The 25,413-nt window shown below is 37.7% G+C and overlaps 1 protein-coding gene across 4 annotated transcripts in view; it reads left to right on the forward strand.

The window, feature by feature from the left end:
• The first annotated feature begins 1,481 nt into the window (after nucleotides 1–1,481).
• Nucleotides 1,482–25,413, forward strand: part of ano5a (anoctamin 5a) — a 32,492-nt gene continuing 8,560 nt past the window's right edge. Inside the window, exons 1-14 of one of the 4 annotated variants that reach the window (XM_057327058.1) lie at nucleotides 1,482–1,722; nucleotides 5,477–5,538; nucleotides 6,581–6,712; nucleotides 8,364–8,405; nucleotides 17,721–17,828; nucleotides 18,449–18,517; nucleotides 19,162–19,446; nucleotides 19,559–19,669; nucleotides 19,780–19,895; nucleotides 20,257–20,391; nucleotides 21,086–21,191; nucleotides 21,273–21,333; nucleotides 21,692–21,843; nucleotides 23,933–24,013. In XM_057327058.1, coding sequence (XP_057183041.1) covers nucleotides 1,650–1,722; nucleotides 5,477–5,538; nucleotides 6,581–6,712; nucleotides 8,364–8,405; nucleotides 17,721–17,828; nucleotides 18,449–18,517; nucleotides 19,162–19,446; nucleotides 19,559–19,669; nucleotides 19,780–19,895; nucleotides 20,257–20,391; nucleotides 21,086–21,191; nucleotides 21,273–21,333; nucleotides 21,692–21,843; nucleotides 23,933–24,013 — 1,533 coding nt within the window. In that variant the 5' untranslated portion in view covers nucleotides 1,482–1,649. Of the gene's footprint in view, nucleotides 1,723–5,476; nucleotides 5,539–6,580; nucleotides 6,713–8,363; nucleotides 8,406–14,571; nucleotides 14,706–17,720; nucleotides 17,829–18,448; nucleotides 18,518–19,161; nucleotides 19,447–19,558; nucleotides 19,670–19,779; nucleotides 19,896–20,256; nucleotides 20,392–21,085; nucleotides 21,192–21,272; nucleotides 21,334–21,691; nucleotides 21,844–23,932; nucleotides 24,014–24,265; nucleotides 24,341–25,413 lie in introns of those variants that run through there. The other 3 variants (XM_057327059.1, XM_057327060.1, XM_057327061.1) reach the window with 3 other exon arrangements.

Consider the following 25,413-nt stretch of genomic DNA (forward strand, 5'->3'; position numbering starts at 1 on the left):
ACAGTTCTGGTGGGGCTTGAACAAGCAATCAGATGTAGATGATTTTTGAGGAACAGCATCGGTTTTTGTACAAAGCTGTAGCTGCTCATGCTAGTGAGCTTTAGTCATTTCCATGTTACATTCTGAACATTCTGTGTTTGACATTACAAAAAACACACAATAGAGCTAAGTTAAAATACAGTACATTGATAATTCATGTCTTGTGACTTGATTTCATCACAAGACACACAAGAACCTATGAAATGCTCACCATATTTGATTTTGCTAGTGGAATACATTTTGAAAGTATATCCTTTCTAACCCTGAAACTTGTTTAACAAGTTTCCATAGAACCTAATGGTTCTAATAGACATATTTGGGTGAGCTTTACACGCAAAACTTTTAACTGTTTCCCAGATGCCATGTTTTCCACTGAAGCATACGCACCAGGTTGTGGAATATCAGATTTGATGCCTTCATCTCTGTCAGCTCCCTGTAAAGACAGCATTTTTCAGCATGTATAACGTCAATTGAAAACATGGCAATACCAAAGGAGATGAATGCGTTTTGGAAATAAAATACAAATGAGTTAAGGAAAACCTGTTTGCATATATAGGTGTGTAAAGCAGTAAATGAACTACACCTACAAAACAAATGCTCTGTATAAAATGTATCCTCTGTCTTTAGGTTCTTCAAGACTGTTGACAATCATATATGTCCTATTTTGTTTTTATATGTCATCTGTATTGGAAAACTATTTTAGATATCAGTAGTTATTAATTTGAACACATACAGCTTTGCATCACTTTGAACGTTGCAATTCTACTCAACTATTGCTACCTTTCATGGAAGGTAAACTTTTTTGTGCTCTATTTCCTTTCTTTTGTTTTTGTTGGGGTTAGACTTGTTTAATACTTACCAGTTTTAATACATTAATCAAAGTATATTCATTCAATTTTTCAATATGTATAAAAACTTCAAAACAAATATCCTGTCTGACATTTCCGGAACACAAAAAAAACAAAAAAATGCAAAGAATAGAGGTGAAAAGAAACTCCTAAGGCTTCAAAGCTATAGGAGATACATTATACATATTGAATTGAAAATGTAAGAAAATGTAATTCAAGAAATAAATCTTCGAAGCAAACTACACGCTCATAGATTGCCATTATTTTATGCAATTCCCCATTTGTTTCCTGTTTTCATCTTTTTCAGATACAAAAATATGGGTTGCTCTCTGTACTGTGCCGACAAAATTGCGGTCGTTTCGAACTATCCCCTTTAATGCAAAAATTACGAATTAAATTATGGCGAAGGCAGACTATATAAATATTAACTACTAACGCTGACGTTCTCAGCAGTCCTCCTATGGTGTTGACTCGTTTCTGAATATTAATAAAGTCACTCTTTCGCCTTCCAATGGTGAGTGAACATCTCATGTATATTAAACACAAACCCTACATCATACTAGAGGCGTAATTTCCCTGACGGAGACCCGAAGACAAGTCCCAGTGTGGGCAAATCTGATGATCCACTGTGCGCGGAGTGGTAGCGGTCAGAGAGCTGAGATCAGACCACGGGGCGTGGGCTCGGACTGAGCCCCGGCGGAAAGATCATTGGTTCAACAACTCCGTCAAATTCACGTGATTACTTTTGGATACTTTATAAAAATGAATCGCGGAAAGTCGGGCGATGCGACGCTTATTGAAATGGACCGGACTGTTTGGTCCAACGGTGGTGGTGGTGAGTGTCCGCCACACTAATGCCTTACACGAATATGGGTGTGTTTGAACATGTATAGGCTACTAATATACTAATTCGCTATTATTTCACATTGTATTTATTCCATCGCTTTTTTATATAAATGTTCTTACTTTAAGTTATAAACACGAGAGTTAAACAGAAATGCGCACGTCCGTTACGTTCACAACTTCACATGGTGTGCGTGCGCGCTCGTTACAATAATCTTATAACGATCTTATTCAATGTCATTTAAACAATAGTTTAAAAAGTTTAAACAAACTTTAATCCACGCACTTCATCGGATCTTTTTGTTTGACTGGAGTAATTATGATACATGTAAATAGTTACAGTCAGATCCTGTTACATTGTGGTCAGTGACGTTCAATGTTTGGACTTTTTCAAAGTATTATTTATGTTTAATTACAACGGAGCAATAGGCTATGAATGAACTATGTAAGTTAATATAATATTATGCATTAGTAAATTAATAGGTATGTTTTAATCTGTGAGCTGTTAAATTGGCTAATGTTGTGTATAGCCTATAATGTACAGAGAGATAACATCTAAATTGTACAGTGTAGCCGAATCTTCTTGTGAGTCATCAGGTTCCCCTTTAAACCCCCCTAGATAGTTTTTCAACCTTAAAATGTTCACTTACTTTCCCTTAGTCATGCTATCTCAATATAGTTTACATGCCAACTTTCTAAGATCATGGGCTCGAGTCCCAGTGAACACACACTACTAAAATTTAACTTGAACGCGCTAGCTTTTCACAAAGCATCTGTTAAATGTGTAAATGTAAAGTGCAACACTCAGAGCTTATTTTGCTTTTGAAACATTGTGAGTCATAGAAGACCCCCTGACATCTCTGCTCAAGCGGGATAGAGTATCACACTCTGTCATATGGACTGTACATATTTAAAGTCTGTCAAACTTCATAAATCGGGTCTGTACAAAATATTAAAAATAGAATAATTAATTGCTCCTCATAACTGTTTCAGTGTGCTTTAAAGATAAAAAAGATGCATAGAGTGAGTCTCCTGATAAGCCGATAAAGGGTTGGATAAACTCATCTGTACATTTACAGTAAAGGTCTAATTCATAAACACTTAAATGTATTTCTTTATTTATAAATAAGATCTCCAAAGAATATTGTTTATAGTGTCACACTTCAAACGGTTTGTAACCGTGTGGTATTTTCGTGTGCTTGACGTGCAACCAACCACAAAATATGTAGTTGATCGTGCCTGGTGTTTCCTGTGTCGGCAAACATTTCTCACTTCTAATTTCACACCCTGACATCCCTTACATGTCTTTGATGAGTGTTTTTAATGCCAGGGTATATAAAATAAGACATACTGTATGCATGCAGTACAATTACATATTGATTGATAGTTTATCATGTTTGAGCGCTATGATCTGGCATACTTGGAAGTCACATTCAGAGACCTAATTCAAAGTTGTGAAATATTATCTTTATATGACGATGGAGATTGTTAATCTGAAAGTGTATATAGCATATTTTTATAACAGTTAGACAAATTACAGCATGCTTTTATTGGCTTGGTGGTCGTAAAATGACAGTATAAGAGGTTGGAGAGACTAAATCATTGCAAATACCATTATACCATTTTTAGGTTCCTTGACGTTCATTATTATGACATTTTAAGACTAGTAAGGAAACATTAATGTTTCTAACATCAGATGAAAGTTACACAACACTGATTTCCTGAGTAGCTGTCACACCTGTGTAATGTTAGATGTAATGAAGGTTTCTGATATGTTGAAGACTGCTTAGATGCTTTGCGTCTGTTAGAAAAGCCCAGGATACTATTCGGTCTGATTCTGTCTCAGTTTAGGACTTTAGGGAGTTCACTGCGGGTTTTAAGACAAGCAACACTGCACACATGAGTTTGGCCTAGGGTAAATTTAGCCTGAAAGGGCTCCAAAAAGAAACCTAGTATTCCAACTGTATGGAGCTGTTTTGGCACACAGTCAGTATTTGGCATTAGCTAACATATAAACAAACAACCCTGTTGAAAAAAACAGTATGTGCTGGTTTAAAATGTGCTGGTTTAAGCTTGTCCGGAGCTGATTTAAACTGGTCCTAAACCAGCTCAGGACCAGTTTAGGACCATCTCATGACCATCTTAAACCAGCAAATGACCAGCACAAACCAGCTACCATGCTTGAAAACCTACCTTATAATCAGAGCTGGGTAGTAACTGATTACTTGTAATCTGGATTACCTAATCAGATTCCAAAAATCAAGTACTTAATTGAATTACGTTACAATTCAAAATACTCGTAATCAGAGAGTACAGTTACTATTTTATTGTTACAGATTACATTACATAGATTACATTACATATTATTTTTTTATTTTTTGGTAAACCTATTAACTGTTAAGAAAACCAACCAATCCACGATAGCGAGTCTAGCATGTTTTTGTTTACAAGCATTTTGTTTACAACCCACGATAGCGAGTCTGACATGTTTTAGTTTACAAGCATTTTTGTTCGCTATGTATTGTTGAAGAACAGTGTTAATCTTCACAATCTAGCACCAATAATAATACTATGATTTGCGCGATTAGTGAAACTGCATTAGTCATAAATCCAAATAGATTTGTGCTGCTGAATTGTCCATGCCCAGCATTCACAATATGTCATCTATTTTCAAATTGTTTGATCACAAAGGTAATACATGTGAAATATATTGATATATTCTCCATTGTTTAAATTGGATTTTGTTTAAAATAATTACAAACACAGGCGGGTGATAAATTTAATCTTTCACAATTTGCGTATCTGTGTGTATCATTTGTATTCCAGTCTTTCTGTTGTGAACATTTACATTTGCTATTAGCAAACTTTTTTTATGTGGCTGTAATATATGCAGGTATTTATGAATCTAAATGATTTAGACAAAAGCCTATTGTTTAGATTAAAATATTGTCAGATTGCCATCGGAATACTTTTTGTTTTGCCCATCACTGCATGAATATTACATCCATTTACATTAATTTGGTATCTACTCTTGATATCTACACTGTAAGGTCTTTTTTCTATTCTTTAACAATTTCAATTATAACTACATGTGCTTTTGTATTGCAGTCATTCAGTATTAAGGCATTCGACTAACTTCTAGTACTTCATGTACTTTTATAATTTAATATAATTTAATATAATTTCAATGTTTTAAAATTGAACAAGAAAAGTGTTGCGGACACGTAGAGACACCAGGTAAAGATAAAACAGACACTTGTAAACAAATGTAATTTAAATGTAATCAAAAAGTAGTCTGATTACGTTACAAGAAATGTGTAATCTAAGGGATTACGTTACTAACTACAAATTTTGCCATGAAGTTTGTAATCAGTAACTGATTACAAATCCCAAGTAATCTACCCATAGTTTTGAGCGGTTGTTATCTGGGAATAATGAACCTGCAAATGTCGCGACTGGCCGATCAGAATCAAGCATTACAACGAGCCGTGTACTAATTAAGGATAATACACTTGACAAGCAACACTGACTTTGTGAATGTAACCAGTTTGGCCAATGGCTGACAGAGAACTCCATTATTGTCATACCTAAAAGTGATATATCTCAAATTTGGATCAAAAAGCTTACATTTATTTCACAATTGCTCGCTTCTTCAGAAGCAGCTAAAATGGGAACAGTTTGCTAAGTACTTAAAATGTCAAGTGTCTATATAGTAACACTTCTTGTTTTTTCTTTATCTTCTCCAGAGGAAAACAACGGCTTCCACACGAGTTTGGATAAGGAATCATTTCAACTTGAAAACGCTGTGGTAAAATCTCTTACACATTTTAAGCAGCTTTAGCAGCATTATTTCATGATTTGGTTGCACAATGATACCTCACATCATGGAGGTTGAGGGGAAGAAATGTGTTTCTCTTCTAAACCATCTGACTGACCCTATGTAATAACCCAAATCTCATAAGGAACCCCCTAGCAACCACCTCTACCTCTTGTAGGTCTGCTGATGATGCTAAATGGGTCTATTACATAAGTTGGTTGTGAGTTACTTACAAAGTCCTGTATTGTTCAATATGAAAACATACAGTATGAATGGTGGGGTTTTCAAAGAAATGCTTTAGTAAGACTGGCGATGGTCAGTGCTTTAATTAAATGATGTTTATGTTCCTGCAATGGAAAGTTGCATCGAAGCACAATGGTCGGTCATGTTTGTTTGACACAGGTGCTCTTAGATGATGACACATTCATTCAAATGAGCTCACCATTCAGCCATTCACAGCCATACAGTTTGCATATGAAAAATTTGCTGTCTGTTTCCTACCAAACCTTTTGTGGTTTTGTTACTCGCTGTTTTAGTTTACATCGTTTTGTTCTGAACTTGTAATCACTGGTTCTTGTGTGTCTTCAAACAAGTCACGCTAACAGCCCTATAGTCTCCATTCACTGTCATTTGGATAAATACAGCATATACATATTCTGCCTTATGGACAGGTACACCTCCTTTTGTGTTCTGTGGAAGGTCATACAGGTTTTGAATAACATGAGGGTGATTACATTATGATAGATTTTTATTTTTTTATTTTTGGGGGAACTTCCCCTTTAATGTTTAACTATTTATTTTGCTGATGTCATCAAGAAAGACTGTTCACTTTATGTTTCCAGTTATCTGTCCTTCACCTTTCTGTGCACTTGCTCTGTTGTGTTTTTATGGTTTCTACTTTTCTCCCACTAGTTTGATTTCAGGTAACTAAATCATGATAAACTTGTGAAGATAACCACGCTCCAGCACTCATCTGTGCCCTCCGCCCTGCTCCCTTCTGCATATTTTCTGTGTCTCTTTTCTGTCTGTTTAGTCCACGTTGAGTGTTGTCTCTGAGTGCACAAGCATTGCGTCTGTTTGCTCAAGTCATTCTTCAGTGATTGGGTGTGAACGGTGTGAGAAAGAAAACACTGAACCACAGCAACACCTCAGCAGCTTTATGGGGGTAAGATAGGACCATGTGTGTGTCGTAAAGGGGCCATATAATGTCAAAAGCATTAACTGGTGCATGAAGCTGATTTAAACCTAAAAACCTTTAACTGCTTTGCAAGTATGAGTCTGTTTTGTGAATCTGATCATAACAAAACATTCATAGGCGTTAATTTGTTTGTTAATTGAACCATAGATATATATATATACACAGATGCCTGTTTAGCGGCTGTTTCTTTGGGTCACTAATACTATAAATAAACTATCCGCCATATTGAAACGGTCAAAGCCGGAGTTGTGAGAAATCGTGTCCCCTTTGAAATTGGGTCCAAGGTGGGCGCTATTTTTGATGCTTGATCAAAAGTGGTTATCGTGTCATCGCAGTAGCCTGTTCTTGCCAGCTAAATAATCTATACCAAATTAAAGTGTACAATTAAAAGAAACATTTAACAAAGCTTTATATAGCAGACATGTTAGTTTTTTGCTTTCTGCTTTACAAAAAAACAGGGTTACATGGGTAAGCACAACTGTGGTGTATAGACGGTTTCACCGGACGCACACACTGGCCCGAAGTTAATGTATTGTATTGAATTAAATTAAAACTACTCAACAGTTATAGATTCTTTGCAGAGGTCTACCGTAAATTAAATTTGGGCTACATAACGTTTGTTGCCGCTGAAACGTCTATAAGCTAAGCTAGCAGGCCAATGAATGTATATGCACACGGAGCGATGACGTCCTTCTGCTAAAATCTCTGCCAGCTCTGATACATCCAGCGCCAAAGGGAACAATGCCGTTTTGCTTCCGGATGCACATAGGATTACGATTAAAAATGTGAGTCAGATTATTCAAACACTTAACCATACGTCGAAAACCAAAAAGGAGAAGCAATCTGTTTCAAGGTACATCAACAAATATGAAAAAAAGCAAAATGAACTTTTGCACTTACTAGAGGCATGATCACAGAGGCATTTAACAATGCTCGGTTCGCAGAAATTTGTACGTTTTCTTACTAAATACATCGTTATCACTTGGTGAAAAATCCCCCTAGTGCTATGACAGCGGAAGTGACCTAGCTGGCTGAGATTTTAGCGGAAGTATGTCATCGTCCCTTGTGCATATACCCTACTGAGTAACTGTATACTATGCTACTATGTAACTAAAAAGTATTCAGTATTTATGAACAGTGGAGGTGAAAAGGTAAATGCTACTATGAATATGACCCCTTTAAACCCATATTCAAAATACGATTAGGCTTTATGCCTCTTGTATTTCCTACAGTGATTAACATTTTATTTTTTTCACTCAACACCAGCGTGTTTGCATGTTCAGAATGGCTTCTGTTTCTTAGAAGCTCATAGATGGGCGTTCACTGGGATGTAGAGAGAAAATGGTGCCATGCAAATCAATAGATGTGTTTCCCTGAAACTTGTTGAACAGAATTGAAAAGATTGCTGTTGCTAACATGCTTAAATCATGTCATTGTCAGATAGCGATGAGTTGAGTTGGCTGTCACGAAAGGATTCACAAATGAATGATGTAACTTTACACAGACATTTGCCTCGCACGGTATTGATCAAAAGGTTGGCATGGACTGCTGTGTGTTTGTTTGTTAGTCTAGATTGTATACCATTGTCTCTGTCTCACCATGCTCAATTTATCCACAGATATGGAGAAAGAGAGCCTTATTTCTGAAGTATCGCTCACGGGTACGACACGGTAAAGAGGGCTGAGTTTGTAAACTGTGACCATGCATGTGTGCCTGGCTTGGATATCATAAAACTTTATTACAACATCGTAAAAGAATCTTCAATGTTTATCAGATATCATTGCCAAAGATAACAGAAAGCTCCCCGAACACCCTAGCAACTGCATAGCAACATGATTATGGCTCATGTCATGTCAAACCCAACTTGTCTTGTCTAACACAAAAAGCTATTTTGTAAGAATATCCTGGTCAATGGGAACTGCGTCCCAATAATATCACCACAATTTCTTGAAAAAGTTGTAGATGCAACTTAAATTTGCAGATACTATAAAAATTATGCAATTTGCATTTAGAGTTATATAATGTTAGTTGTTTGTTTGGTGTATTGATCCATTTCAATGTAGTGTGACATTCCAAGCTTTGACGTCTCTCCTCTCAACTTAGGAAAATAGCAAGTGGAAATGACTTAAAGCCAGTTTGAATGAACTTAAAAACTTAAGGCAGCAACGAATTGTTTTACACTGTATTAGTTCCTCTAGTTGACTCTAAAGGTCTTTGCACATACCTGTACAGTCCGAAATGTTCGTATGCATTTTTTTGTATTTGCCGCTCGTTTATACGGTGTGTCTGAATTGTCAAAACGCCTCTCAAAATGCCTGCTACAGATGAGAAAAACGCAGAAAATCGAAGCCAGTCTGAATTTTTTATGACGGACGAAAATATCGGAGGAAAAATAAATGTGATTGACACAACGTGAGGTCACTCAATGTGCAATGGCCTTAAGGCTTCAGTGTAAATTTATGCTCAATAAGCCACAGAGTTTCTACTTTCCCTATGTGAAAATAAATCTCTATACGTAAAAAGCAACACTGTGTTCATTAACTGTGTTTTTTTAGTTTGTAATTGTGTCACATTACATGATTATATATTTGTATTTGAGCAGATGCGTTTTGTGGCTAAAGGCCTTTGTAGTTCTTTACATCCCTGCCTTATTTCTTTAACCATACATATACTTACACTATATATAAGTGCATGGGCTTATGGTGATGAGAGACTACCTCTGCACATATGCATCATCTCTAATGTGTAATTATGGAAAATGAAAGAGAGAGGAGAGACATAGTGAAAGAACAGCAGATACTCTGCCATGTCAAACACGCTGCCTGCTTACAGTAAATAGACCTTATTTAAAGAAAAGGTTTGCTCAGCAGTATTTTTTTTTTTGCTCGGATCAGGTTACTTCACTATTAGATCTTAGATGCTGAATTTCAAACCTGCACTCTGATTCTCACTTTTACTTGTATTTCATTGTCTGGGGAAGTCGTGTTTACATATTTATGCAAATTTTTCTATGGCAGGGTTCCAGTTGAAAATGTCTTGAAATCTCTTGAATCTCTTGAAAATGTCACGATCTGTAAATGGGTCATACTATTGACATGCAAATTACGTCAGTGTGGTCATTGCTGTGAACGTTTTACTGCAATTTCATGGCTCAGGAGACTGGGGTAATAAAATATGAACTGTTTGTGAGATGGACATGAATGACACCTCAGAAAGTAGCGGCTTTTGGTGTGTTTTTACTCTTGAAAGCAGGCTTGATAAAACTAGTTGGAAAATATCTGTACTTGGAAGAAGGAGGGGGACACAACTACAAGCCACAATGTCATCAGAGCAATCCCCCACAATACCCTAACCCATTCATGTTGAAAGTGACATTGTTAAGATATCAGATTGTCAGTCATGACATGATAAAGCGACTAGCGATAATCTAATATGTCAAAGAGCTTTTACTCACAAAAAGGCAACTGGACTCATCAACTGGAATCATGTCTGTTTGAAACTGCATGTTTATTGCTATGTGTGTATTGACATACACAGGTAATACATACATACATTCAGTAGTTTGTTTTTAGCAAGCATATTAGATGTTCATATCTTTCAGGTTTATAATTACTGGTGTTTGCTAAAGGCAAACATTGTTATTGCTATTGCTCATGGATTTGGACAGACCCTTCATCCAGATTATTAAACTTAAATCCCGCAGTGTCCATCATATGTAAGACAATGTCATTATGTGGGCTGTTCAGGAGCGGTATACTTTTCCTAACTTGATTTTCACCTTAGCAACAGCATAACAATGTACTTAAACAAACAGAACACCTTAGCGACCACCCAGAACACATTTGCAACCAAACAACAATGCACTTACACACCCAGAACATCTTAGCAACCACCAGAACACCCTAGCAAAGCAACCACTTAGCAATGTACTAAAATACACAAAACCACTATTTAACCACATCAAAATGACCTAATTACCAACTTCAACACCCTAGAAACCACTACAACACCTTAGCAACCACCTACCAATTTCCTGATAACCAACAATAACAACACCTTACACTTACAAAAAAAATGATTTGTTGAATTTACTTTAAAAAGTTGCGTCAAGTGGTTACACGCAACAATATTAAGTAATTTGAATAAATAACACTTTAGTTGTATGAACAAGTAAATAATGTTTTAAATAATGTGTTATTTGTGCTGACAAAACCTTTTTGAGTAAATCCAAACCATTCCGATTGTACCAGTAATTTTAAGTTAATTAAACTCAGTATGTAACCTTCTCAATGGTACTTTATGTTGTCATACATAAATTATACAGACTTACTGCATGTAAGTCAAAACACAATGAGCAAATCAGATGAGAGGCATCTCAGTACTGGCATTAGCACAGGTAAAGCTCAATGAATGATGCAATAGACATCATGGGCACGCATAAACCTCTCACAGCCTAAGCATATGTACCACTCTTCAAAACAATGGGAACCCTAAAACTAAAAAAGTACAACAAACTCTTTTAAACCTCAAAGATAAATGCACATTAAGCACGAACAAGTCTTTTTTCTTTACTGAAAAACACTTAAAATAACACTAAATTTTGAAATTTACTGCTTAAATGCAATCTTACGCAAAGCATGCTGGGAACTGAAAATTCCCCCGAACCAGTCATGTTGAATTAACTTGTTTATATTAAGTAAACTCAACAATAGGTCCAATATTATAGGGTTTTGCTTTCTACTCAACAATGTTAAGTTGACCAGTCAAACACTTGTTAAGTAAAGCTGACAGATCTAAATTTTTAGTATAAATAACATAGTCAACTTACGTTAATTCAGAAAAGTTTAATTTTTTTGAGTGTAGGAACCAATAGAACACCCTAGCAACCACCCAGAACACCCTAGCAACCACACAGTACTGCACTTAACCAACCAGAACACCTTAGCAACCACCCAAAACACCATACAGCAATGAACTTAAACACCCAGAACACATACATGTAGCAACAACACAACAATGCACTTGAACAGTCAGAACACCTTAGCAACCACTTGAAACATCACAGCAACCACACAGCAATGCACTTAAACACCCAGAACACCTTAGCAATCACAAAACAATTTCCTAATTACAACCACAGCAGCATATCATGATTCGAGCAACCATACAGAATACCATAGCAACCAGTAGGGCACCCTAGCAACCACACAGCAATGTACTAAAACACCCATAATCAACTATGTAGCCATATAGCAATTTTCTGGTAACCAACCACAACACCAGTACATCACCCTAACAACCACCAAAGGCAAGTTTCAGGCACATTTCATAATAATCAGGTCAACTTTTTACAATTTGCATTGTATCAAAACAGCTGACAAAAATTTTAAATATCCAAAAGTCCCTGGAAAGTTATATTAAATAGAGAAAAGTAAAGAAAATCAATCACATACACATACATTTAAGTATACCTGTAGGTATATACATACTGTATACACACATATATAGACATTATATACTATGTTTTATTAAAGAGTACAAAACATGGTATTATTGCAAGGCTTACAAAAGATTAGCAAGAGATATCAACAAAGTGAATAGAGAATTTGCTAGTAATATAAAGTGCTTTAGATTATGGGATGTGAGATAAAACATATATATAGTCTGAATGACTTTTACTGCAGATTTGAAAATGCTAACTTTACACCTCACACCAACTCTGACATTCTCTCTACACAACACCTATCACCTTCAGTCACCCCACCTCCTGCACTTCAGATCAGTGAAGAGGATGTGTGCCGAGTCTTTAGGAAACAAAAGACAAGAAAAGCACCAGGCCCAGATGATATCTCCCCAGCCTGTCTTAAAAGCTGTGCTATTCAACTGGCCTTCATCTTCTCACAGATCTTCAACAGATGAGAGCTGTGCACAGTTCCTTCCTATTTCAAGTGCTCCACCATAATCCCCATCCCAAAGAAACCCAAAATCACAGGACTGAATGACTACAGACCCGTCGCTCTCACATCTGTGGTCATGAAGTCATTCGAGAGACTGGTATTGGCTTATCTGAAGGACATCACAGAACCCTTACTGGACCCCCTGCAGTTTGCCTACAGAGCAAACAGGTCTGTTGAGGATGCAGTTAACATGTGGCTGCATTTTGTCCTGAAACATCTGGATACACCAGGGACCTATGTGAGGATCCTGTTTGTGGACTTCAGCTCTGCTTTCAACACCATCATCCCATCACTGCTCCAGACAAAGTTAACCCAGCTATCTGTTCCTGGCTCTATCTGTCAGTGGATCACCAGCTTTCTGACAGACAGGCAGCAGTTAGTGAGAATGGGGAAACTCACATCCAGCACCCGCACAATCAGCACTGGCGCCCCCCAGGGGTGCGTTCTCTCCCCACTGCTCTTCTCCCTGTACACAAATGACTGCACTGCCCAGGACCCTTCTGTCAGACTTCTGAAGTTCGCAGACGACACCACACTCATTGGCCTCATACAGCATGGTGATGAGTCTGCGTACAGACAGGAGGCTGAGCAGCTGGCTGTCTGGTGCAGTCATAACAACTTGGAGCTGAACACGCTTAAAACAGTGGAGACGATTGTGGACTTCAGGAGAAACCCCCCTGCACTCCCCCCTCTCACCATCATGAAGAGTCATTCAGGTTCCTGGGCACCACCATCTCTCAGAACCTGAAGTGGGACAATCACATTGGCTCCATTGCTAAAAAAAGCCCAGCAAAGGCTGTACTTCTTACATCAGCTGAAGAAGTTCAACCTACCACAAACTCTATTAAAACAGTCTTACTCAGCTGTCATTGAGTCTGTCCTCTGCACATCCATCACTGTCTGGTTTGGCTCAGCCACAAAGTCAGACATCAGAAGACTACAGAGGTCGGTTCGGACTGCTGAGAAGATCATTGGTGCTCCCCTGACCACCCTCCAAGAACTCTATACATCCAGAGTGAGGAAAAGGGCTCAGAAAATCACCCTGGACCTCTCACATCCAAGCCATCATCTCTTCACAATGCTGCCGTCTGGTCGGCGCTACAGAGCACTGAGCACCAAAACAACCAGACACAAAAACAGCTTCTTCCCTCAGGCCATCTACCTCTTGAACAGTTAAATGTTTTTACACACCGTGCAATTAATAACTCTGTGCAATAATAATTAAGTGCAATATTAATTATATCCTCCAGATAATACACTATCTATTTTTATACAACTTTTTCTGTAAATTATATTTCATTCATTTTGCTGTATATAGCACATACCTTGTACTACAATAGTCTATTCTTATTTTTTACTTGTACATATTTACATACATACATAGCTTTGTTTACACTCTCTATATCTTTATCTTATGTTTATTGTATTGTATTTCTTAATTTTTTATACCCATAGGCCCTTATTTAAATCATATGTGTACTGTATTCTATTGTGTTATGGTCTCTGTGTACTGTTGTTGCTGTTTCTGTGTTCTGGACGCTCCTGTCACCAAAACAAATTCCTTGTATGTGCAAACATACTTGGCAATAAAGCTCTTTCTGATTCTGATTCTGATATAGCAGCAAACGGAAAACAAAAAATAATTTGTACTACATAAAAAGACAAAAACTAAAATAATAAATGATGCAGTGCAGTCAATTATATGTAGTGCCAAATTGTATCTTCTGAAAAATGTATTTTGCTGATGTTATTATCTTATCAGGATGATGTCATCACTGCTGGCATGAGGGACTCCCCCCATCCCCCCTCCTGTCTCTCTCTCTCTCTCTTTCTGTTAATGACTGGGTGTGTATCCTGGAGGAGGGCAGCTTTAATCCAATATGTGTGCGTGTGTGTCTACGTATGCATGTGTCCTGTTCTGGGGTTTGTGAGGGAGGTGGTCTTATCCGCCTCGAGAGATTTCCGAGTGCCGAATGATGCAGCACTTGATCAACGGGTTAGAGGTAAAGCATTTCTCCGTTTCTCTCTCCTGAATGTATGTGGAAAGGAGGAGACCCGACATTTCTATAGGTAGCAATAGGATTCACTAAAGGAGGGTAGCGTGCAGTATGCAGTTGTGTACTGTAGGAAGTGCTTGTTGTTATCTGCCGGCAGTCGTCAGGAATTTCCATGTTTTGTTTGCAGGATGAGCGTAAGAAAATCAGTGGCGTTTATTGAAACCTCAGCTGGGTTGGTCACATTTCTGGATGTAGTAGTGAGAGCACTGAGAGACGGGGCTAGTTTTCAGTCTCCGGCTGTCTTTGTTTGTGTTACTCAGTGTGTGTAAGTTATTTTTAGTTGTTAGAGAACAGCTGCGGACTCTTACGGGCCGACAGCTCCCGGTCAGAGGCTATTTCTCTCCTGAGCAACTATTTAACTTTGAACAATGTTAGTGTTTGCATAGAATAAATATACTTCTCATAGAGCTGATGTGGGGTCAGAGTTGTTCTTCAGGGCGTGGACTGTAAAATAAGGTTTAAATATAATTCAGTAAGAAATGTGTTTGACCCTACAGGAAAGATCATGAGATCATAAGGGCCAACAGATCATCCTAACACTAGGGGGAAGCAAATACATTTCTGCATCTTTCAATCCTTTGACATTTAAAGGAACGGTTCATCCAAAAAAGGGAAGCACAAACCCATACTATTTCAGTTATTTTAAATAATCTTTACATTGCGTATCTTACAAACAATGACAGTTTATAGTGACCGTATGTGACACCACTCCAAAAAGTCATGGTCATGGTGAGCTGTCATTGCAGAGAAATGAGTGTGAAGATTATTCTGCTGCATTTCAAACAAAGCAAAACTATTATACAGGTGAATGACTAAAGGCAGAATTTTAGGGGGAACGGTTTCTTTAAAGGTGCAGTGAACTGGCTGTTTTTATTGTTTTATACTATTGTCTGATGTCTACTTATGACGTTCGCATGGTTTTTACATTCGAAAACATCAGAATCAATAAGTAATAGGCTATTTCCTACCCTGGTTTTGAGGCCGGCTGGAGAAACACTCGGTTTTTAAGGGCGGGCTGCATAGAAGACTTGGAAGTAAGTGCCCACTGCTATGATTGGATAGCAGCTTGCGTAGTTGACTTAGTTGGATCCTTCTGTGAATTTGGTTCACCTGCAATTGGAGAACCCAATTGCAGGCAGCGTTTAGGGGTAAACAAAAAGGTATTTATTATACAAGAAACACAAAACAAAGACCCACGATGGGGTTTAACAGGACAAGCAGAGTAAAGACAGGACATAGACTAATAAACTAAAAATAAACAACACTTGAAAATAAACTAGACTGCACACTTACTAGACTGGACTAGATCTTTGACAACAGGAACACGAGTATATAGAACACATAAGCAGGAACTAGGTACTATACACAGCACACACAGGGTGCTATACAAAGTAATAGAAACACAATAACCGAGCACAGGAGCACAGGGGATCCTGCCGTGATTCTGCCACAAGATCAAGAAAGACATGACAAGATGAGGCAGAATCATGACAGTATGCAGAACAGCTTCCATTATTCGCAAACGGCGGATAAAACCTTGAAAAATGATATATGAGACCGCCAAATCACAGAGATGCCGATTACAGTTATTACAAATGACTTGAGGTCTCCAGCTAATACTATCAGGGCATATGAAGCGATCTCTAACAAAGCAATAGTGACGCATAGTACAAATATGTTTTACTCACATAAGATTGCTGCGCCATTCCTATCGGATCCGATATTGACGGCACAGCACTGCTTTTTAATTTTAGTCTCTCCGCAAAGACTTGTTCAAGGAATCCGCGTTGAAATGAAGCGAACAAACGCTTAATGTTTTCCCCACGTGAGCTGGAACGTCTTTAAAAATGAACTTCAACCACGCATTCCTACTGTCGGAATCCGAAGGAAGGATATGCAGCGACTGTGTTCTTCCACAACCAGTCACTGCACAATATTTTGCGATCTTTAACAGCATGATGCTTACACTCACTCTATCTGGTTCCGTGCAGCTTGTGTTCTGTACTGTCATGCGCGAACCAGTGGGCGGGGCTAGAGAAGTAGGCATTGATATTCTTCTGTGGAGGCGGTGTTCAACCTATAGATAGGTGCATTCCAGAACCTGCTGTTCGCTGAGCCTCGTGTCAATAACAGTTGTTATTTCAGTAACCAGTAAGGCCGTTTTCAGGTCTGACACTTACAGGATGTTCGCTTGAATACGATTCCCTCTTATATAACAAAAGCGCGGGTTAAAATTGTGGTCCTAGTTCACTGCACCTTTAAGAGAGGAGGAGGTAGAATAAGAATGTTTGTTTAAACAAAGTTAAAGCATAAAGATTCATAGACAGAAATTCAGTAGTGAAATCTGTGTGTGTGTGTGCATGTGTTTGAGTTTTAAAGGTCAGTTATCTTTGAATAATGGGTGTCACAAATATACTGATATTGACAATACTGTGATATTAAAATCTTAGTTTAACTAATAGTATTCATTAAAAAAAGAAATTGATCTCGAAACACAAGTTGATATTATTGTATAAGTTCTTTCTCTGACACAGTCTCCTCGAGTTGTAGAATTCCCAGGACATAATGCTGGACTGTCTCTCTGGCCTGCTTTTGCATTCATGTTGTTTTGTTAATGCAGATTTTTGCCTGTGTTTAAGAGATTTTGTGCTTGCATGTGTGGCAGCGATTCTTGCTGTACTACCTTTGAAAAAAAAAACTAATTCAAACTGTGCTGGTTAATATTTAATAAGCCCTCATCAATAATAAACAAGATTTACATTTGGACAAATTGTTTTTCTATTTTTTTGCACACATCTACCAATTAAAAGCATGAAGTGTCTTTTTCCCAAGATCTGAAATGCAGTAGGTTTAATATTTGGTTTACCTGTATGTTGGCAATACTGTGAGAATTTTGGTCCTGGTTGTTTTGTTTATTGTATAATATAATCTGTGTGTTTTTTGTTGTTGTTGTGTGTACAGGTGGATAAACAGCACCAGAGCAAGGACTCTGTGTACTTTAGAGATGGCGTACGTAGGATAGATTTTGTTCTTTCATACATCGATGACAAGGATGAAGTGAAGAAAGTGGTGCGTCATTTATTTTGTTACGTTTCACATCTGCATTGTGTAAGAAAATGAAGGGAACAGTTATTAACCAAAACAAAGCCAATACTACTTAACATTAGTTACTTTACTATTTTGAAATAATTATGACAGTTGTGCCTTTTGTTTAACTGTTAGGAATTAACTACAGATTTTTTGGCCAAAGTAAAAATGATATTTTGGTTTTCCAAAATCGTATTATTTTGGGTTTGTCCCATGCCCATGTCCCATTTTTTTCATTCCATTTCATATTGTATTTCAAATGCAAGGGATGCACCTGCATTATTTTTGCTACCTTAATTTAAATTCAGGTTCAATTCAGCAAATGAATTGATATTTCATTAAATTCAGTTTTGATTCGGAATGGCACAACCCTGTTGTCAACTCTCATGTTATACCAATGTTGTGCAATCTCACAATAGTTGTGTAAGTGTGTCATATGTAAATGTTATGTACACATGCAGCATTGCACATACAGCTAATTATATTACCAGCGGATTGTGATTTATAGACGAGTTTTGACAGTTTTTTTAAACCAAAACACCTCTTCACTGAAGCGCATGTTAGTGAGCTCAGTCTCAGATTTGTTATTGATCTTCATACAGGAGCGAAGGAAGGAGTTTGAAGGTAACTTACAGAAAGCCGGACTTGAGCTGGAGACTGAAGACAAATCTGTGAGTCAAAACATCTGACGTCAAAAATGTCACCCCATTAGAACATACTGCTGCCTTACATACAGACTTATATATGATTTATAACCAAAAACAATTACCGCTTGCTAATGTGTTTTTATATATTTAAGGAAGGAAATTTACAAAATATCTTCATGGAACATGATCTTTACTTACTATCCTAATGATTTTTGGCATAAAAGAAAAATCGATAATTTTGACCCACACAATGTATTTTTGTCTTTTACAAAAAATGTTCCCGTGCTACTTAAGACTGGTTTTGTGATCCAGGGTCACATTTTTCCTAAACTATGTTAATGCAAAAAGATAGAAGATTTCTATCATTTACTGTACTTGATTTTTTATGGAAAAATGCAGAGGTGTATGTGTTGAAGAAGCTCAAGTATTACAAACAAATATGAACTTGCTTTTGGTCAGTACATTTTCATGGGTAAATGTGTCACAGGAAAGGAAAAATCTTGGGTGAACTCATCTAGCAACATTATATAAACAATCATTTACTCTACGGTTGAATTAATTCATGTTGTTTACCATTTTTACCTGTTACTGTGTGCTTAAAAGCAACAATAGTTGAAGAACACACAACTGGCTTAATACCAGATTTCTTATCTATATACTCATTCCAGGAGTCAGAAGATGGAAAGACATATTTCTTAAAGGTCCACGTTCCCTGGGAGGTGCTGGCAACGTACGCAGACGTTCTGAAAATCAAAGTGCCTTTTAAAGCCAATGATATTCCAGAAAATAAAGAAGCGCCCATGAGCTGGCTCTTTACACCCATTCGTCTCCCTGAAAATGTGATGCACCCAGAGCCCGATTATTTCACCTACACCTTCGACAAGAGCAAGATCGACTTTTTTCTCATCGAGGACAAAGACACCCTCTTCCCTCCGTCCACACGGAACAGGATTGTAAGATCTTTTTTAACAATAGAAAAAGCATGTATGCATTTTAAAACAAATGAGCAGGAGGGCTGCCATTACACTCGGAACCAAAGCTTGCTTTGTTCTCTTCTCTGTGTAGGTGTATTACATCCTTTCCCGATGTCCTTACAGTAAAGAAGACAAAGCCAAGAAGGGCATTAAGAGGTTGCTGAACAACGGCACCTATATAGCTGCCTTTCCTCTACATGACGTAAGCTTATCACACAGGCGGTTAAGCCTGTCAGCTTGTATATTTGTATCTAAAGAGTCTGTGAAATTGTCAGATCCATCAGTAATGCAATAATGTGTGTGTATGTGTAGTGTAGGTACTGGACCAGGTCTCGAGATCCAAACTGTGAGAGTGAACGCAATGAACTGTACAGATTCTGGGCACGTTTCAGTCGCTTTTACAAAGAGCAGCCGCTCAACCTCATACGGTGAGACCAACAACAGCCACTTTTTCCCTTTTATTTACACAGGCTGGGGTATAAACTATTATACATTCATATTTGTAAACGTCTGCTGCTGTTTAGCATTTATCTCTAAACATTACATTATATTTGCATTGAAATGTCCTTTTATTGTTTTATTTTATTAACATTGTTATTTGTTTGTTTTTACATAAATGTTTATTGTAAGAGCTAAAACAAGCAAACAAAAAATAGGTTAAAAGCATGATTCCCACACATTTCCAGTAAATGAATGCATGGAAACTGTATTCTGTTGTCATTTCATTTTTTGGATAAAATCGCACACAAACGAAATAAAAATAATATGAATAATGTTAATTTACCACAGGAAATATTATGGAGAGAAGATCGGCATCTACTTTGCTTGGCTGGGCTTTTACACAGAGATGCTGTTTTACGCTGCACTTGTCGGTCTGCTCTGTTTCATCTATGGTTTGGCCACATATGACGAAAATGTCTCGAGGTGAGAGTAAAGGTGTATAAAACTTGTAAAAAAGTCACAATATGCCATTGTTTAAAGTGTGTTTATGATTTTTATAGCAGTATAAAACAGAGGTTTCCAAATCTGTCCTAGAGGGCCTATAGTAGTAATTCTCGGTGCAGTCCAAGTGGGATACATCACCCTACGAAGGGCACTTCAGAGTAAAACTATCATGGCCGCCATATTAAAGGGTCGTTCCAAGCCGAAGTGCTCATAACTGCCCTCTTCAAAGGGCCCTTCGGAATGAAAGATTTCGAACGGTACAACCGATGGAAACTTCGCCCTCATGATTCTTTGCGTCAACGGAGCCTGCTTATGGGCGCGGGATGATGAGTTGTTTGGTCCCCTACACCTTTCAACCCTTTGAAGCTCTCAATGCGTAGGGTAAACCTTACGAAGGGCATAGCGATGAGCCCTTTGGAATGGAATGCAGGGTCTGAATGATCTGACACACCTGAATCAACTTATCGGCTCTTTAGTAGATGGGTGTGTCAGATAAGGGAGACATACAAAATGTGCAGGACTAGGGACAGATTTGGAAATTCCTGTAATAAAGCATACAAATATATCATTTCATGACAGATATTTCCCAACACAGTACATTAAGCTTGCATTGAAAAAAATGATATGTATGTTTGTGGCTGAAAACAAGTTTTTTTGTTGTTTTTTTCTGCAGTAAGGAGATTTGCAATGAGACCATCGGCGGGCAGATCATCATGTGTCCTCTCTGTGATAAAAAATGTGGCTACTGGAAGCTCAACTCAACGTGTAGTTCATCATGGGTGGGTGCCGTTTCAATGTAGCACCAGTAATGAAGGAACTACTTTGTTTTTGACTAACTTATTTTCTGAAATCTATTTCAGCAATCATATCTGTTTGACAATACGGCCACGGTGTTCTTTGCAATATTCATGGGAATATGGGGTAAGTAAAGAACTTTGTGATTTCGCCTTATCCCACATTAGAGGTTTTGACAATCTGATGGATGGATGTTTATTTCATTGTTGTAAAATAGTTTCACTGTTTTGCGCTCTTAATTCCCCTCTGCTGGACATAATAAGGCTGTATAGATTCAGATCATGTCATCAGTACCTGTATAGGATGAGTTCAAGCTATTTGTTGGTTTTATTATTGGCCCAGACAAATAATTCAGTCTTTAAATGTATAATGATACTCTTACTCCCCCTGGTGGTAAAAGTGGATCCATCTCTGAAATCAGTGACCGAATAGGTTACTAGAATGATTTGATTTACATTATTGTGTAATGTTTGTTGTGCGTCAGTGACTCTGTTCCTGGAGTTCTGGAAGCGGCGTCAGGCGCGGTTGGAGTACGAGTGGGATCTGGTGGACATGGAGGAAGAACAACAGCAGATGCAGCTCAGACCGGAGTATGAGATCAAATGCACAGACCGCCGGATCAACCGCGTCACCCAGGTAAACCTGAAACAGTGAATTTGTCCAACAATCTTTCACTTCATGTAATTTTACCAAAAATAAATAACAGCAACATTTGATATGTAGTGAATATCAGGAATGAGTTATTTTATTTTATTGATGTATGTATTGCTATTGACGTTTTTGTTTCATTCTCCAGAGAATCATCAAAGAACCGTTTGGTCATAAATATTCTTGCCACCAGAGTTTTTCTTAAAGTCCAGGCTATAGGCTACTCTGAATGTATTTGTTTGTCAAACTTATATTGTAGCCGTTTTTACATTTTAAAGGTGTTCTGAACTGGGCTTGTTTATTGTTTTATACTGTTGTATGAGGTCTACTTATGACGTTCGCCTGGTTTTTACATTCGAAAACATCAAAATCAATAAACAATAGGCTATTTTCTTCCCGGGTTTTGAGGCCGTCTCGTCAAACGCTCTGTTTAAATGGGCGTGCCGCACTGAAGACTTGGAAGTAAACGCCCACTGCTATGATTGGATAGCAGCTTGTGTAGTAAACTTAGATGGAGCATTCTGTGAATTTGGTTAGACACGTAACGTTAGGTTACACATTATCAGGACATATCAAGCGATCTCTGACAAAGCAATAGTGACGCATAGTACAAATATGTTTTACTCACATGAGATTGCTGCGCCATTCCTGTCGGATCCAATATTGATGACACAAATGCGGGAGTGTGTACTATGTGTGGCTAAAGTCATTCGCGAACCAGTAGGTGGGGCTAGAGAAGTAGTCGTTGATATTTTTCTGTGGAGGCGGTGTTCAACCTATAGGTGCATGGATGCCTGTATTATGGAGCGTTCGCACCAAACGTGATTTGCGCGAATAAATCGCGCGTAGTTGGACGCTTGAACATTTTGAGTTTACTGGCTTCATTCGCGCGTGAAATTGAGTGAACAGAAAAAATTGAGTAAAGATCGTTTTTTACAACTTACCAGATTGTCCGACCTCATCACTCACTTTCTTCCAAGCAATATCCTTTTTATTCCTGTTTCGATAAAAGTAAGAAGATGTATCGTACAGCTCCGGGTATCCACATACAGCGACGATGATTTTGTCCTCCATTGTTGTTTCGGATTTCTGCCTCTGCTCGCTACGTCATAATCACGTCACTACTAGAGCAAGCTCCTGATTGGTTAACGCGGCGCGAATTTTTGCCAAAGTTCAGACTTTTCAAACTCGCGCGAATCACGCGTTACACGCCCCGAAACGCTCAATTCGCGCCACAGGATCTCCTATCACATCTTTGCATTGACTTAACATGTAAATCACTGGCGCTTAACGCTTCATTCGCGTTTGAGGGGAACGCAGCATTAGACCGCCCAAATGTATACGCAAGTAAGGTGGGCGTACCTGTCAGCACAATTGCTTCGGAACCTGATGTTCACATGCTTGCAGTATTTGACCAATCACTACGCAGTGGTTAATCATAGCACACCATGGCTTTTCAGAGCCATGAACTTTGTGAAAAATCTGTGCGTTTCAGAGAGGTGGGGCAAAGAGGAGATACAAACATGCACGGGATGTGGAAAATACAGCGTTTTTGAACTTTAAATCGTGTATACACATTGCATTACATCTAAAACAAACGATAATATTCGTTTTAGACGTGTCATATGACCCCTTTAACACAAATAAAAGCAGAAAGACGGACAGGAGTGCACTCGGTCATTTTGATGAAAAGAAGCAGCTTGACTTCTTAAAACGATAGTTCTTTCAAAAAAGAAAACAGACCGTACTTATGTGTTTCTAACTAAACAACTTAAAACCCAATATGTATGTTCACATGTAATTCAGATTTGAATCTGTTTTCATAGCAGTTATGAATGTGATCTGGATTAGGTTTGTAAAATCAGCTTCTATACAGAAAACTATGAACAAAGTTTAAGATCTACAGTACAAGTGGAAGAAAGGATAAAATACAGTGTCGCCTTACTGTACTTTGTGACTGCTGTTCACACATTTAACAGCGAGAACAGAGTTATGAAGGTGAGTTATGTAGTCATGTTAGCTGAGTTGAGAAACTAGATCCATATCCTGTTTGTTTGGCTCTGCTCATGTTCTGTAGGAACAGGAGTTGGTTCTAGACCAGACATCAGCTGATAAAGCAGGCAGGTTCATCCTGTGCTGGACCACTGTTGTCTTGTGGGTAAGGCTGGCGTAGGAGGACGAGAGATTGGTTTGCTGTGTTTGTGTGGCATTAGTGACCTGCCTGCAGTGTGATCGCAGCTTTAAAGGATGGCAGACGTAGAGCGATGTAGAATTTCGAATGTAGAGACGGCAGACAAAGAGTCCTGGTAGACAAAAGTGTGGATACTAGTCCGATTCTAGACTAGGACTGCTGTCCCAGGTGTGTGGTGGTGGTTGCTCATGTTTCCTGCTTTGCTTGCTTGCTGTGTAGGAGATGGAACCTTATTTACCCGCAACAACCCAGTGTGCACGCTCATTAATGTCTGGGGTCACCGTCCTTTTCTGGGTGAGCATCAAAACTGTTTTATATGTCCTTTTACATTATCATCATCATCGTACGTATGACACACAATTTTGTTATAAATGATGTTTGTTAGTATATATTTTCTTGATTTATTTGCTAAACATATTTTGTTGGCATAGTATGCCAATGGAGAATACAGGGTAGCAATTAGCTCTGTCCAAAACGTAGTGAGCTGCCCAACTACAGATTTGAAAGCATATTGGGCAGTGTAAGGGAAGCTATCACAGAGAATGTATTGCGACAAGCTCAGTAGAAAAATAAATTCAAGATTGTGAAGAGTTGAAGAAAATACTAATTTTAAATATAATAACTATTATATGCAAATTATATTCATATTGTAAATAGAAAACACATCAGAGGCCCACCAGTGGTGGACAGTACTTAAGTACTTTTACTTAAATACATTTTTACTTTGGAAAAAAAATATTTCACTACATAATAAAGCATTTAATATAATAGTTTCTAAGCCACTACATGTTTTTAAAAGTTTTAATATTTAAAGGGATAGTTCGTTAAAAAATCAACATTTTGTAATTTATCACTCACCCACATGACGTTCTACACATTTTAAGACCTCCTGCTGTCTTCGGAACACAAAAAAAGTTATTTTTGGTGACATCCGAGAGCTTTCCAGGCCTCCTCATAGACATCATGGTAATTATCTCTGTCAAGGTCCAGAAAAGTACTAAAGATATCGTTAAAATGGTCCATCTGATCATAGTGGTTAAATTGAATATTTATGATATCAATTTTTAATTTATATCAAATTGTTTAGTGAAAAACTTAAGTACTAGATGTTTGATATACTTACAATGTGAACAGAAAAAAAACATGTATGATATACAGTAAATTCAAGTAACATTTTTAAAGTAAATTTTTCTAAAGTAAAAAGTGCAAAAACACTTAACGACTGTTAACATGTTTAACAGTTTTAAACAGAAAACCAATACATTTTAATAAAATGCAGTTTGTGATATTCATGATACACATTATTTCACATTAATATTCTCTTGCGCTAACTTAACAACATTTTAACGCGCAACACTCTTAAAATT

This window comes from Triplophysa rosa, unplaced genomic scaffold, assembly GCF_024868665.1.
Source record: "Triplophysa rosa unplaced genomic scaffold, Trosa_1v2 scaffold16_ERROPOS6745844, whole genome shotgun sequence".
NCBI lineage: Eukaryota > Metazoa > Chordata > Actinopteri > Cypriniformes > Nemacheilidae > Triplophysa > Triplophysa rosa.